At 50.8% G+C, this 15912-nt stretch overlaps 1 protein-coding gene and 1 non-coding gene across 2 annotated transcripts in view; both read left to right on the top strand.

Moving 5' to 3' along the window:
- Positions 1-811: 811 nt before the first annotated feature.
- Positions 812-884, top strand: TRNAK-CUU. The gene has a single exon. It is a non-coding gene; the product is annotated as a tRNA-Lys (tRNA).
- An 11266-nt stretch (positions 885-12150) lies between these two features.
- Positions 12151-15912, top strand: part of ASAP3 (ArfGAP with SH3 domain, ankyrin repeat and PH domain 3) — a 48590-nt gene continuing 44828 nt past the window's right edge. The window contains 1 exon segment of the mRNA XM_023258299.2: positions 12151-12397. Coding sequence (XP_023114067.2) covers positions 12269-12397 — 129 coding nt within the window. The 5' untranslated portion in view covers positions 12151-12268.

The raw sequence follows: 15912 nt of genomic DNA, 5'->3' as shown, positions 1-15912 counted from the left end.
GTACATTTTGTTTGCCTCTTGATCCTTCCATTAATCCTAGGGGAGTAGGATGCAGTGTCCTAGTAAATCTTAATTCACTGGTGTCAGTCTTACGTCAATCTTCAAGTGACCACAGCCACGGGTGACCAGCAGGATGCCCAGTGTATCTGCTGGCCAGTGGGGCTGTGTTGACCCAATCAAAGCACACATCTCTCCTGGGGCATGCACTCACACGCATGCGCGCGAACACGTGCGCGTGTTTGTGTGCGTGTGCGCGTGTGTGTTCCTTCAAAGGGATCACTAATCACCAGGCAGGTTATTTTATTTCCAACGTGGGGACCACTGCCCTCTGGTGGCCACTCTGCCAAATGCCGAATTTAGGAAAAGTATTACCCTTTATTGAGACCATTAGGAACCAAGTTTTATTTAATCTCCATAAAACCTTATAGAATAGGTATTATCCCCAGTGCAGCTCAGAGAGGTGAAGTTACTTGCCTGAGGTCACACAGCCAGAAGTGGTGGACAGGCTGTGATGGGTGAGGCAGTTTAGGGGGAAGAAGAGGGGCCCCTCATCTACTTCACCCTAATCCCAGCCCCGGTGATGGCATGGGGCTGGAATAGGGTCAGCCAAGCTCCTAGGCTCATGATCTTAACCACCTGGTGACCCAGCCTCCTAACAGCCATTATGGGGGTTCCATTCTAACCTTGGATGTTTCCTTTCTGTGTACAATGCTAGATGCTTGTAAAGCAAAGACACAGCCTTTTGCCCACGAAGAACGTGACTTGTGTCCTGCAAATGTAAGTTGTGAAAAGACACCTTGCTCCATGGAGTGCCTGGCTGGCTCAGTTGGTAGAGCATGAGACTCTTGATCTCAGGGTCATGAGTTCAAACCCCATGTTGGGCATGGAGCCTACTTAAAAAAAACAAAACAAAAACCCACCTTGCTCCAGGAGCAGCAAAGGAAGCATGATGTGTGTGTGTGTGTGTGTGTGTGTGTGTGCGTGTGTGTGTGTTTGGTGTTCTAAGGGAACAGATCCTGAGGGGAAGCTGGAAGGCAGTGTCCTGGCCACAAGGAGTCTTCTTCCCCGGGCAGTGCATCCCCTGAGACAAGCCAGTCGCCACCAGGCAGGCTCCTTAGAGGTGCTGGGGAAACACTTGCTGGATAAATGACCATAAACTTGCAACAGCTGATCTGCTGTCCGTTGCGACGATACACATGATCGTTACTGCACCGTGTGGTCCTGAGGCGCAGAGGGAAAATGCTCGCAGTGTGAAGGTAATTAGCATTCCGCTGACCAGACATACCCAGCTTGGCTGTTTTAGCTCTTCTCAGTTTGCCAGCATTTTGCATCAGAATTCAAGTCAGCAGTTTTCCCTGAAACTAATACCCAAGTTTCTATTGAGCAGCCACTAGGAAGTCAAAACACAGGGAGAGGGCAATTGGCAGAGGTAGAGCTCTAGGCCATTGAGTCAGCACCAGCAGGGCGCCTGGTGCTGTCCTAAGCCTGGTCCTCTTTGCTTCAACCCAGTGGGGCAGGAGGTGGGAAGAATGAATCCTTTCAGAGATGAGAAAGCAGCTCAGAGAGGGCAGGGGATGTATCTAAAGTCACACAGTGAGAGGCAGAGCTGAGATCTGAGTCCAAGTCTAGCCTCACGCCAGCACCTCGACTTCTGTGCCTGTGGTCCTCAAAGAGTGTTCCCCAGACCAGCTGCAGCAGGATCACCTGGGCACTTGTTAGAAATGCAGATTACCAGGCTCCACGCAGAACTACTGAATCCGAAACCGTGATGTTGGACCCAGCAGCCTGTGTCTTAGCAAGCCCTCCAGGTGATTCTGTGTGAATCTCAAGCGTGAGACCCACAGACCATTGCTATAGTGGTCCCTGAGCCTCACCTGCCCGCAGTCAGATGGGGACCAACCGGAGTGGGACAAGCCAAATAACTCCGGTCAAGACATTTTAGGATAGAGCCAGGGGGAGGGAGAGAGTTCTGGGGCTTCTGAAAAGGTTTCATGAAAGAGATGACGTTCGAGCCTGGCCACGACGAATGGAAGGACTTTAAGGATTATAAATGGAAGAAACAGAGCACCTGGGCGGCTCAATCAGTTAAGCGTCCGACTTCGGCTCAGGTCATGATCTCACGGTTCGTGGGTCTAAGCCCCGCCTGTGTCGGGCTTTGCGGTGACAGCTCAGAGCCTGGAGCCTGCTTCGGATTCTGTGTCTCCTTCTCTCTCTCTCTCTCTCTGCCCCTCCCCCACTCGTGCTTTTTCTCTCAAAAATGAAGAAACATTAAAATTTTTTTTTAAATAAATAAATGGAAGAAAAAGCCTTTCAGGCAGAGCAGAGGCACAGAGGCCAGAGAGTGCCTGTTCATAAGTGGGATAGAGGTCAGTTCACGAAAAGCTTTGCAGGCAAGGCTGAAGGGCCTGGCCCTTATCCTGGAGGCAGTGGGGGGCCGTGGTAGGTTTTTGAACAGAGGTACGCTCAGTGCAAAGTTCCAGTGTTTCGCAGCATTTTCCTGCTCACCCACTGTAGCAGGCAAAATAATGGTCCCCGAAGATGTCCATGTTCTAGTCCCCAGAGCCTGTGATTGTGTTATGTTACATGGCAAGGGGAAATGAAGATTGCAGGCGGAATTGAGGCTGCTAATCAGCTGACCTGGAGATGGGGAGCTTGTTCTGGATTATCCAGGTGGGCCCAGTATAATCACAGGGTCCTAATAAGTGACAGAGGGAGGAAAGTCAGAGCCAGAGGGAGAGATTTCAAGATGTTGCACCGCTGCCTCTGGGGACGGAGGAAGGGGCCACGAGCCAGGAATGCGGGCGGCCTCTAGAAGCTGGAAAGGCAGGGCATCCAATGACCAGAGCCTCCAGAAGGAACCCAGTCTTGCCGACACCTTGGTTTTAGCCCAGTGAGACCCATTTGAGGCTTCTGACCTCCAGAGCTATGGGATAAACCTCCAGAAGACTGCAGAAAACTGTCTTCTTTTTTTCAACCAAAGACAATAACATCCGTCACCATTTTCTGAGTGCTTACAGTGCATACTTCACGAACATGCTCCCTTTAATCCTCACAACAGCCCCATGACATAGGCATTATTATCTCCATTTTCCATGTGGGGAAACTGAGGCTCGCCGGAATGAATATGGAGTACAGCCAGCACTGAAGCCCAGGCCTGTCTCCAAGGCTTGTACCCACCAGGCTGGAGAGGACTTTAGACCATGGTGACAGCTTACACTTGGGGGTGCCTGGAAGGGCTTCAGCCAACGGAGGGCCTTTCCTGGCTGGAGCAGGGGCACACTGTTGGAGGGCCCTGGACCCCTGGACGTCCTCCCCTTCTAATGAGGAACTCGGCAAAGTCAAACTTGAACTTCTCGGCACAAACCGCCTCCCCCCTGCCTTGGATCTGCTTTCAACTAGGCCATGGAAGACTGACGCCCAGGTTCACAGCCAGATTGCTTGTGTTTGTCTCCTCATCCCAGGTAAGTCCCTCACTTCTCTCGGTTTTATTTCCTACTCTGTAAAATGGGGATAATAACAGTACCTACTTTTTAAATTTTTTTTTTTAACGTTTTTATTTATTTTTGGGACAGAGAGAGACAGAGCATGAACGGGGGAGGGGCAGAGAGAGAGGGAGACACAGAATGGGAAACAGGCTCCAGGCTCCGAGCCATCAGCCCAGAGCCTGACGCGGGGCTCGAACTCCCGGACCGCGAGATCGTGACCTGGCTGAAGTCAGACGCTTAACCGACTGCGCCACCCAGGCGCCCCAACAGTACCTACTTTTGAGAGTGTTCTATGGGTTATGGCACGTATGTAACAGACTTAACTCATTACCTATACGAAGCAAGTCTAAACCTCGTTATCACTATTTTCTTTTTTTTTTTTTTTTTAAACTTTTTTAACGTTTATTTTTTTTTTGGGACAGAGAGAGACAGAGCATGAACGGGGGAGGGGCAGAGAGAGAGGGAGACACAGAATCGGAAGCAGGCTCCAGGCTCTGAACCATCAGCCCAGAGCCTGACGCGGGGCTCGAACTCACGGACCATGAGATCGTGACCTGAGCTGAAGTTGGACGCTCAACCAACTGAGCCACCCAGGCGCCCCACGTTATCACTATTTTCATTATCAGTTCACGTCCTGGGAGACCCGCCCCATCCCAAGCCTCCTTCTCAGGCACAGTGGCGGTGATCGACTGTGCAGATGAATTCCCACACATACGCTTCTAATACGAATATTTTTACGTGCTCACAAAATATTTCTTTAGGAGCTTTCAACCTTTTGTGGGTTTGGGGACCCTTTGGGACTCTACTGACAACTACAGACTTTTGTGTGTGTGGTTAGTCCATACCCTTCTCTGAAAATTGCCCCTGGGTGCACAGGGATAGGTTCCTGCAGCTATGCTTGGACTCTGTGGGTGTTGGTGGGCCCCCACAGCCCGCAGGCAGCCTGGCTCACCCTAACGGGCATCCAGGGCTACTTTATCCAGCTTTCCAGTTGTGCAGGCTGTATACTGCCCCACTCTAAGGGGCGCCATGATGTAGACTACAATTCACAACCCTGGGGTTGTACAACATGGAGTCTTGTGAGCTTCTGATCCAGACTGGGGCTCCCCAACTCTCTCTCTCTCTCCCAAGGGAGTTTACGTGTTGAGAGTCTAAGATTAGTCTCTACTGGCGGCTCAAACTGAGGATACGTAAATGAAGACCATTTGGCCCCGGAGAGCAGCTGCTCTTGATTCTTGAGTGCTTTCCAGTCTCTCGTGGGACTCCTGGGTAGGAAAGATCTTGCACAACTTGAAACCACAGGATCATGGAGCTCACGGTCTGGCAAAGGGTGGGAGTGGGTCCTCACACACACACACACACACACACACACACGTGCACACGCAGGAAGTGAGGGGAAAACAAGGAAACATGAAACGTAATGAGAAAGCTCGGGAGCCTATGGGAAGGGCACCAAACCGTCTCACAGCCTCAGGGAAGGCTTCCTAAGGCAGTGATATCTGTGACATCTGGGTCATGAGGATGAAGAGGAAATGGCCAGGCAAAGAATAGTGCAGGGAAAAGTAACAGCCAGAGCGTGAGCAGAGAGGTGGCGGTCTGCTGGCCTTAGGAATTGGGCAGAGGTCAGTTTTCTTCTCCTGAAAGAGAGGATTGAAGGAGCAGATGTGGCTAGAGGGGAAGGGGCTGGTGGTCTTGCAAAAGAGTGCAGACTTGATCTTGAGGCGGGGGGCGGGGGGAGTCCCTTTTGCATCCATTTTCCCTCGGCAGTCCTCCTTTTCACTTCTGGTCTTTGGTCTCCTCTCACCCCACGACATGCAATGTGAATTCTCTACTCCCTGGAGCTCAGCCTCGAATCTTCAGAAGGTAGATTGTAGAGCAGTAGAAGAAACAGGGGTTTTGACATTAGATAAACCTGAATTCTAATCCTGTCCCTGCCACTCACTGGTGTAATTTTGGGCATCAGTAAACAGGAATAATAACACCTACTGGATCCAGCAAATATTTACTGCATGCCTACTATGGACCAGATGTGGGGACAATAGTTAACATTGCCAAATCCTTTCCATCCAGCACCTCATTTAATCATTTCTATAACATTATGAGGGAGATACCATTATTCCCCCCTATTACAGAGGAAACTGAGGCCCACAGAGATTAAACAATTTACCCCAGGTAGATAGCAAAGCCAGGATTCAAACCCAGGCAGTCTGGTTCCAAAGCCTGGGTACATAACCAAGCCCTAATAAGGAAAGGAAGTCCCCCCTTTCAGAGAACTTATATTCTAATGGAGGGAGCAAACAATAAAAAAATAAGACAAATAAGAAAATCAGCACGTTAAAAGGCGTAAATGCTAAATAGGAAAAAATAGAGCAGGGTAAGGGTGACGGAGAGTATGGCAAGAGACCGGTGGTTGCAATTTTAGATGAGATGATCAGGATAAGCATCATCAAGGTGGTGACAGTTGAGCTAAGACTGGAAAAAAGTGAAGGAGTTGACCACGTGCATATCTGGGGAAAGAGCACTCTAGGCAGGGGGAGCAGCCAGTGCAAAGGTCCTGTGGCAAGAGTGTGCCTAGTATAGTCAAAGAACAAGGAAGTCAGTGTGCCTGGAACAGAGGTGGAGAACGAGGGGAAGAGTAAGGGTAGACGGAGTCAGAGTGAGACAGGCTTATACAGGGACTTGCAGGCCATGTGGAAACTTGGCTTTTAGTCTGAGTGAAATGGGGAGCCATGAGAGGGTTTTAAGCAGAGAAATTACATGACATTTTGTATTCTGACATGATATTTTAAAGGATCACTTGTTTCTCTGTTGAGAGTAGACTATAGAGGAGCAAGGGTGGAAGCTGAGAGACCAATCAGAAGGTTCCTGAAGTAATCCAGGCACGAGATGATATGGCTTAAATCAGGCTGGTAGCAGTGAAGTGATGAGGAGTGGTGGATTTGGAATCGATTTCGGGTATAGATCCAACAGATGTCTCGATGTGGGGAAGGAGGTTTGGGGAGGGAAATCTAAAGTTCAGCTTTAGATACGTTAAGTTCAAGATGCCCCATCTGACTTCCGGGATCTTCAAGGAGGCAGATGGATAGAAGAGGCTGAAGTTCAGGAGAGAGGCCCAGGCTGGCGTTACAAGTTTGGGAATCATCAGGATCCAAATGGTATTTAAAGTCATGGGACGAGGTGGGATCATCAAGGGCCTAAGCACACATAGGAGAGGAGGTGACCAAGGACCAGGGTCCTCAGTGTTAAGAAACCAGGAAGGACAGGAAGAACTGACATACATAGGAGATCAAGAAGAAGTCACCAGTGAGGGAGGAAGAAAATCAAGACAGTGTGGTGTCCTGAAGGCCAAAGGAAGAAAGTAGCACAAGGAAGCTGCTGGAGGCCACGCAGGGTGAGAACTGAGCATTGACCATTGGGCTCAGCAATATAAGGGGTGTAGCAGTGACCTTAAGGAGAGCAGCTGCAGTGGCTGGTGGGGGCAAGATTCTGCTCAGAGGAACGTAAGAGAATATTGAAGTTCAGGCCTCTTTCCAGAACTCCTACCTCTGTCCCCTGTGGCTCCGCGGCGCATGCTTCTAGGCCTCCCTGAGCTCGTCTCTCCCCCTCCCCACCACTCAATCCCAGCAATGTCCTGGGTTCTCCCGTTGGTAGATGCGATTTGCCTGCGACCCGAAATCGATCGAAGTTATTTTACCGGAAAGAAAAATATTGGAGGAGAGGAATTGGATACGGTGAATACAGCAGTGACTTTCAATGACTTCAGCTGCAAAGGGGGGCAGTGGCTGGAGGGAGAAGTCAAGAGGGAACGTTTTATCATGTGAGCTGTTGAGGCAAGTGTCTGTGCTGATGGGAGTGGATTTTCTGTATTGTCTTTCTTCCCTGTCTTTGCTCATTCTGTCCCCAGCTCCCTCAGATCCTTCGGGGCTCAGCTCAGGTGCCCTTTCTTCTCTGAAGCCTCCCCAGCTTCCCTGAGCCACACGTGGAAAGTCTCTCTTTTCCCCTCCCCCACCCCTAATTCTCAGAGCACCTCTTTTTTTTTTTAATGTTTATTCATTTTTGAGAGACAGACAGAGCATGAGCAGGGAAGGGGCAGAGAGAGAGGGAGACGCAGAATCCGAAGCAGGCTCCAGGCTCTGAGCTGTCAGCACAGAGCCCGATGCGGGGCTCGAACTCACGAGCTGTGAGATCATGACCTGAGCCAAAGTCGGGCGCTCAACCAACTGAGCCACCCAGGCGCCCCTCAGAGCACCTCTTCAAGGGCCTTTACAAGGTGCATCTTCTGATTATTTGAGTACAAGTTCCTTGAGAACTGCCCATATCTTGCCCATCATTGTAGCCACAGCTTCCCCATTCCTCATTTTCCACTCAGGAATACACCTAGAATTGCTTGATGAATGTTGAGTGAACGAGTAAATTCCGGAGAGTCAGATTTGCACAGGCTGGTCCAGGAACCTTGAGACAGCTATTTCATAAGGAGTGTGCCTCAAACGCTTCCCTTGAATAGTCCTAGTAAAGTGAGTGTTTATGTAAGGGTGGTCTGGTAAACAACTTGAAGCAACTGGAAATTTCCTTGAAGGCACATGTTTTCTCTGGAAATTCCCCCAAATTGTGTAATTTATGCTGACACAGCCCTGGGTTTGTCTTATTTCCCCCCAAATGCTGTAATTTACTTAATGTTTGTTATTTCATTTTCTCCCCAAAGTCTTGAAATAAAACTTATGCTTCAGAAAGGGGGCCACCATAGTAGCACGTGTCTCTCAGTTTGAGTATCTGATAGAGGATTTGACATTGAAGTAGTTGCTTCACAAAACAGGAAGGAATTTGTTAGCCTGAAAGATATTACGACAGTATTCCGTCGTATATTTTTAAGTTTTATTTATTTATTTTGAGATAGCGTGAGAGAGCGCATGAGCATGGGAGGGACAGAGAGAGAGAGAGAGAGAGAGAGAGAGAGCAACCCAAGCAGGCTCCATGCTGTCGGCATGGAGCCCCATGTAGGGCTCCATCTCACCAACCATGAGATCATGACCTGAGTCAAAACCAAGAGTCGGGAGCTTAATCGACTGAGCCACCCAAGCACCCCCAAGAGGCAATGTTTTCAAGTTAGCTAACATAGTTTGGTGATTAATAATAAAACAAAACAAAAAACAAACTCATGCAGACCTGGGTTGGGTTGGAATCTTGGTTATATTACTTGTTCATTCTGATTTTATACCAATTAACCTCTCCAAGCTTTAGCTTTACCACCTGTAACACAGAGATAGCAAGAATAATGTTACCTGCCTCACTGGGTTGTTGGGAGTATTGAGTTAACTATTACTTGTATAGTCCTTGGCATTGTGACCGGTACATAGGAAGTTCTGGATAAATAAATAGGTAGAGGCCCAGATCAGCAAACAGGTGGTTACAGTCCACAGTGAGAACTGCTGTAGCAGGGGATACCAGGGTCTGTAGGAGTGCCTAGAAGGACATTGGGGAAGGCTTCCTGAAGGAAGTGACATTGAATTTGGGCAGTTGAAAGGAGGTCAGGGGGTGTTATGGGTCAACAGGAAGAATATCAAGAAGGCTCAGATCATATCAGGGATGGGGTGGTGAGAGATAAGGCAGGAGCAGCTAGCCATGCAAAAAAAAAGCTGGACTTCATCCAGACAGCAATGGGACCATTGAAGAGCTCTAAGCAGGGCAGTATCAGATCAGACCTGTAAGACTGGGGGCAGGCAGACCCGTGAGGAGACGAGAGGTGGTATGGACTGGACTGGGGTTAGCCCAGAGAAGGTGGCCACATGTGTGAGACATTACGAGGCAGTGATAAGACTTGATTGAGTGGAAATTGGTGGAAGGAGACAGGGAGGATGACCCCGAGGGGGTGCATGGTGGTACCTTCCACTAAGACAGGGACAGAGAAGAAGCCAGATCTGAGGGCAGGTTACAAGATGGCAAGTTCAGTTTTAGACATGTAGAGTTTGAGAGGTCTGCCTGTGATATAAGCATGTGAAACCATCCCATAGGCAGTTGGATACATAGATCTTAAGCCAGAAAAGGGTCCAACGTGGAGAGAGAGCCTTGGAAGTTGTGGTGGGCTCAATAATAGCCCCCAAAGATATCCAGGTCCTAATTCCTGGAACCTGTAAATGTTATCTCCTATGCCAGAAGGAATTTTGCAGACGTGATTAATTTAACGATCCTGAGCTAGAGAAATTAGCCTGGATTATCTGGACGGCACCTACATATAATCACAAATGTGCTTATAAAATGGAGACTGAGGGAGATCTGACCATAGAAAAGAAAGCAATAGGATATGACACAGAGACAAGACGCCCTTGAAGATGGAGGAAGTCCGCTAGAGGCCAAAGGATATGAGAAACGCAGTTCTAGAAACTGGGAAACGCAAAGAAATGGATGCCCACCTAGAGCCTCCAGAGGGAGTGCGGCCTTGCTGTACTTTGGTTTCAGCGCAAGGAAACTCATTTCAGAGTTTTGACCTCCTGAACTGTTAGAGAATAAATGTGTGTTGTTTGCAGCGATTTGTTACAGCAGCAGCAACAGGAAACTAACACAGAAGGCGTCAACATTAATGGTGTGAAGGAAGCTGGTAGGGACGGACAAAAGTGTCCAGGAAGCCTGGGTAGAGTGAGAAGAACAAAGGGTCTAGCAGAGAGCTCCCAAAGATCCCAGCAGTTAAGATACATGCAGAGGAAGACCATCTTAGAAAGGGCCCTGAGATGGACAGCCAGAGAGGGAGAAAGACCACCATGGAAAATAATTGTCTGAGAATTCAAAAGAAAAAAGTGTTTCAAGCAGGACAGCGTGGCTAACAGTACAAAATGCTCCTAGAAGTTAAGAAAAGGGTCTGTTGCATTTTAAGAGAGAGATCCTAGTTGACCTTGAAATAACTCTGTAGGAGTTCTGGCTGAAAACCGACTGGAGTGAGTTGAAAGGTGACTGGGGGTGAATAAGAGTTATATTTCACAGCATATTTGTTCTATCTCCTCCACCAGACTGTACACATTGTTTCAACTTTAAATTCTATTACACAAGTAGCATATGCTCCTTACAGAAAAGTTAGGATATACAGATTAGCCAAAGAAGAAAAATTACTCATAATGTCCTCAGCAGGTAATATCTTAGTGTATATCTTTGTAGTCCCCCCTCCCCCCAGGTAAAGCATGTAATACTTTCACTCGCCTTGTGGAGTAAAATATTATTAGACCATTTGAAGAGTAGAAAATTCAGGATTAGAGAAGCAAGCCATTTGCTCAGCTGCACACAGCTGGTCAACAGCAGCACCAGGATTGGAACTTGGATCTATCAAATTCCAAAGCCAATATTGCTTCCCCGATTTTTTAACTGAAGAAATCTTTTCCGTAGGACTTCAGGCGCCAGAAAGAAACCTAAGTAGATTTCTGAACCTCCTCTCTCATCCACCCAAGGACATAGATGGTTTCTAACAGGCAAGGGTTAATAGTGGGGGAGGAGTGGCAGTCTTCAGCCTGGTCAGGACAGTGAGCTGGGTTCCGGAGTGGAAGGCACCATACTGAGCCCAGGAAGAATGAGGGTGCAGCCAGAGGATCGGGAAAGGGGGAGCGGGTTGCAGAGCGCTTACTGGGTACACGCAAGGGTTAGGCTCTTTCCTCGCAACATCACCGTTAAGTGGGCAGCAGGCTTCTCACCTTGCAGACAAGGAAACTGAGGTTCCAAGAAGGAATGTACCTTCCCCCAAATCACACAGCTACCCAAAGGCACCGAGCCACACAGACTCCGCAGGGGCCAAAAGCCAAGGCGGGAGGGGGGGGGGGGAGGGAGGTGCGGCTCAGAGCCGAGGCTGAGAGCTGAGTGTACGAAGCAAGGGAGGGATGGTGCAATTGGGAGCGGAAGGGGGGCGCCGAGACCGGGTGGGCCTGGGGGGAGAGATGGGGGCCTGAGTCGGGGTAAGGCTGAAGGGGCGAGGTCAAGGGGGCTGGGAACGAACCCATAGGAGAGGAGAGGTAGATGAAAGGTTCACGAAGGGGGGGGCGCGGAGGGGGTGGGAGGGAGGCAACCTGGGAGGCCCAAGAGAGGGATGAAAAGGGGAGTAGCTGCAGAGGGGCCGGGAGACAGATGCGGCTGAGCTTCCAGGGAGGCTGGGGCGGGGTTAGTGAGTTAGGGGCGGAGCTATCGGCCTGGGTGGCCTGGGGGCGGGGCCGAGGAGCCGGGCGAGGGGCGGAGCTCCTGGGCCAGGCGGCCTGGAGGCGGGGCTGGGGAGCCCGGCGGGGGGCCGGGGGCGGGGCAGTGAGTCAAGAACCGAGCTCTCAGGGGCTGTGAGGCCTGGGGGAGGGTCTAGGGAGCCCGGCAAGAGGCGGAGCTCTAGGGCTAATAGGCCTGGAGGCGGGGCTGTGGAGCCCGGCCAGGGGCCGGGGGCGGGGCAGTGAGCCAGGGGCGGAGCTCTGGATCTAGGAGGCCTGGGGGAGGGGTTGGGGAGGCTAGTGAGGGGCCGGGGTAGGGGCTGGGGAGCCCAGCGAGGGGCTAGGGCCGCGCTGTCCTGGTTAAGGTCGGTGGGGAGAGGCTGGAAGGCCGGGGGCGGAGCCGAAAGGCGGGCGGGGTAGGGAAGCTCCGGGCTCCCAGGACGCGAGGCGAACCGGCGGTGCGGGTCGGAGGCAGTCGGGGGCGGGGCGGCGCGGAGGGGGCGGGGCGTGCGGAGGCCCCGACGGTGCTCGCGGCTGGCTGTGAGGTCGGCCCAGCGCGGTGCAGCGAGCGCCCCCCGCGCCCCGCTCCGGCAGTCCCGGCGCCCCCACCCCGCGCCCGCCATGCCCGAGCAGCTCAGCGTCGCGGAGTTCTTGGCCGTCACCGCGGAGGACCTCAGCTCCCCGGCCGGGGCCGCCGCCTTTACCGCCAAGATGCTCCGGTGCCGGGGGGCTGCACTGGCACGGGAGGAGGTGAGGGGGCCCTGGGCGGGCGGGGTCGGGGGTCCCGGCAGGGCCTCTCCTTGACCTTCACCGGCGTGACCGGCGCTTCGATGGCCCTTACCCCTCCCCGGAAACCTGACCCCTCTCTAGATCTGTGAGAATCGAGTGCATCTCAAACATCTGCGCCCTCCCCGTTGAGTCCGCGGGAGGGCCCGAGGGACCGTTTGGGGGTGGGGGGGCTTGAGTTCAATTCGATGAAGGACTTCACAGGTCAGGGTCATAACCCCAGTGCTCTTGTTGGTCGGTCCCGTCTCGTGTTTGCTCAGCGCCTCACTGCATCTGTTTGCGTTTTCATCTTTGGAGCCCCACAGATTTGTTCCCCCAGTCACTCCCCTTCTGGGAAAGAGGCCTTCCCGCCTCGGTCCTGAACTTCTCCCCGGCTGCAGGGAGGCCACCTCCTCCTGGCTGCTGGTTCTGAGATTTGGCCGGCGCTTGTGGAATGAATGCGAATGAGAAGGCGCCAGGAGCCGGGGTTCACCTTGGCCAGGCTGTTGGCAAGTTTGTAGTCTCCCCTCCCCTCCCCTTTCCTCTTTGTCTTTCCCAGCAACGCGTCCCAGGCCTTTTCTTTCGTCCTTGCAGGCTGCCCCACCCCATTCGCGTCCTTCTGGAGTTCCTTCCTCTTTCTGGACCTGCTTGCTGCACTTTCCTGGGCCTCCTCTGCAGGGACTATTCTAGGGCAGACACCCTGTGGCTTTGGGCCAAGGGAGAATAATGTAGTTTTGCAGTTCCCTTTCAGAGGATGCCCCAAACTGGATGGCATTTTGGACCTCAGCAGGGGCTCTCATCTCCCATCCTTCACCTTAAGAGTATTGAGCACCTACTGTGTGGCAGATACAAAGCTCAATAGTTCATAATACCCTGGGCCAATGTCTTGAGGAATATCTCCTTCTCCTCCTCTCCCTGGCAGGCTGAACTCCTATCCCAGAATCTGCGTGCATCTCTTGGCAGGGGTGATAGAGGATTGTGGAAAGGGCATTGATTTTGCAGGAGGCAGACCTGCAAATTCTGGCCCTGCAGTTTGCCAGTTGGGCGAGCTTGGGTATGTGACCTGATCTCTTTGAGCCTCACTTTTGGCATCTATAAAATGGGATAATAATGTTTACCTCACAGGGCTCTGGTATTACATGAGTCAGTGTGTATAAAGCATGCGTCTTGATGAATGGAATGGCTATCAGGTTAATTGATGGACCTTTTTAGACAGTGACTGGGTCCCTTTTGTCCTCATTTCTCTCGCAGAGCCTCACCTAGTGCTCTGTACCTAGTAGGGTCACAGGCTTTAATTAAAATAAGAAGAAGCCAGTGACTTTTTGGCTTCTTTCCTTGGGCAGAACCGGTAACTTAGAGTCCACTGCCTATGAATGTGGATTCTGTTTTTCTGGGAGGTTCACAGGGAAACTGTCATCTCGAGGGGAGAGACCTTCCTGAAGTTTGTCTTCACAGCCTCCCACGTCAAGACTTGGAAGACTTAAGTGCCATTGGTACCCTTAGGGCTTTCACAGCTCTCTCTCCTCTCTGGGTTCTTCATTAAAATGTTAAATCTGAGCTGGAGCAGGAGAAGGGGCTGTACTATGAACCTTTCTCCAGGGACAGAAATGCCCATTTATCCCTGTGCATCTGGCCTTGCCTGGCTCGGTATGTGTCAGCACTTGTGTGTGCTGGGCCGGAGGTCGTGGGGGGTGGGGGGGAAACTCTTGGAAGGGGTCTGGAGGCTGTAATGGGCTCTGGTCAGAGCTCAGCTTTGCCCCGGTTCAGGCCGGACAAAAATCTGGCCTCCTTTGCCTTCAGGACTTTGGTTTGATGCATGCAAGCATTTTTTGTTTGTGTGTTTTTATTATTTATTTATTTATTTATTATTATTTTTTAACTATATAATTTATTGTCAAATTGGTTTCCTGCAAGCATTTGTTTGTGCAGCAGGGAGGCTGGGGCACCCAAACACAGCTTTTCTCTTCAGCATTTCGGTGTCCAAAAAGGTTAGAATCTGACCTTTGGATTGGACTCTGCTGAGGTTTCCTGTTTGATTTTGCATTCATGTTTATAGTTACATGCAGTTTGATGCGGGCATCTGCCCACCTCCACCCTCCACTCCATCCCCCCCCATTCCACCCCTACCCCCATCCTGGGCATGACTAACCCACACCCAGGCTTGAGGTTCCCTTTGGCTGAATTAAAATGCAACAGATTCTTAAAGCAAGGCTTCCAGTCCCCGCTGGTTTCCTGGGAGTAACTGGAGACTCTTTCCTGAGACTTGCAGCCCCTTTTTTTGCAGTCCAACTAGGAAGGACCCTGGGCAGGCCACTGAAAACTGGAATGTCAGCATTGAGCAACCCTTTAAGATAGAAATCGCCTAGGAACTCTCATTGAAGTTGGGGAAACTGATGTCCAGAGAGTACAAGAGACTCGTCTAAGCTCCCATATCTAGGTAATGAAAGAATTGGCATTGGCACCCAAATATTCTAACCCCTGCTCCGATTCTATTTCCTTCTAAAGCCCAACTGCCTGTTCTCCCTATGTAACTTCTCTGAGCCTCAGTTATCCCACCCTTAAAATGGGTTAATAATCCCTCCTTGTTTACCTCTCTAGGTTGTTAAAGTTTTGTTTTGTTTTTTAACGTTCATTTCTTTTTGAGAGAGAGAGCTCGAGCAGGGGCAGAGAGAGAGGGGGACAGAGGATCCAAAGTGAGCTCTGCGCTGACCGTAGTGAGCCCGATACAGGGCTTGAACTCATGAACCGTTAGGTCATGACCTGAGCTGAAGTCAGATATTCAACCGACTGAGCCACCCCGGCGCCCCAAAAGTTTTTTGTTTTTAATTGTGAAACACTATACAAATGTGAGGGAGTGTTAAGACAGATGATCATTCTGTCAACCACTTTCCTGTTCGGGGCCCCTTTACAGCCATCATCTTATTGGTGGTCACAATACCACCGGTGAAAGTGGGCCCGAGAAGGTTAAGGCAGTTGTCTCGTGTCACATGGTGGGTCTGTGACTCTGAGTCTGTTCTCTGTCCGGTTCCCTGTGCCATCTCTGGGCTAGGCACCAGGGACATAAAGATGCTACCCTGGTTTGCTGGCTGATTGGGGAGATGTAGCCTATCTTAGGGAGGTCAGTAGGAATCCCAGGAGTCTATCCTGAATGCCCAGAGAAAGGTACAGAGAGGCCAGTGGGGTGGGGAGCGAGAGAACAGTGAGGACTGGTGTCGTCAGGGAGAGCTTCCTGGAGGAGGTGACTTCCAGATGGGTCTTGAAGGATGGAAGAACTCCATCATTCAGTGGAGAGCATAAGTGAGTGAATTTGGAGACTGGTGGAAAGAAAGCATATTCAGGAACCAAGTGAACTGTTTTGACCAGTGCTGAGAACTCATGCTATACTGTGCATCTCAAACTACTAGTGAACTTATTTTTCCTATTAGATCTTGGATAAAGCAGTCTTCCGCAAATAGATCTGGCAAGACTTGTGTTTCATATGTTTATTTGAAGGTTAAGGG

Source organism: Felis catus, chromosome C1 (genome assembly GCF_018350175.1).
Source record: "Felis catus isolate Fca126 chromosome C1, F.catus_Fca126_mat1.0, whole genome shotgun sequence".
Taxonomy (NCBI): domain Eukaryota; kingdom Metazoa; phylum Chordata; class Mammalia; order Carnivora; family Felidae; genus Felis; species Felis catus.
The sequence above is the reverse complement of the archived record's forward strand: the minus strand, read 5'-3'. Positions and strand labels throughout refer to the sequence as shown.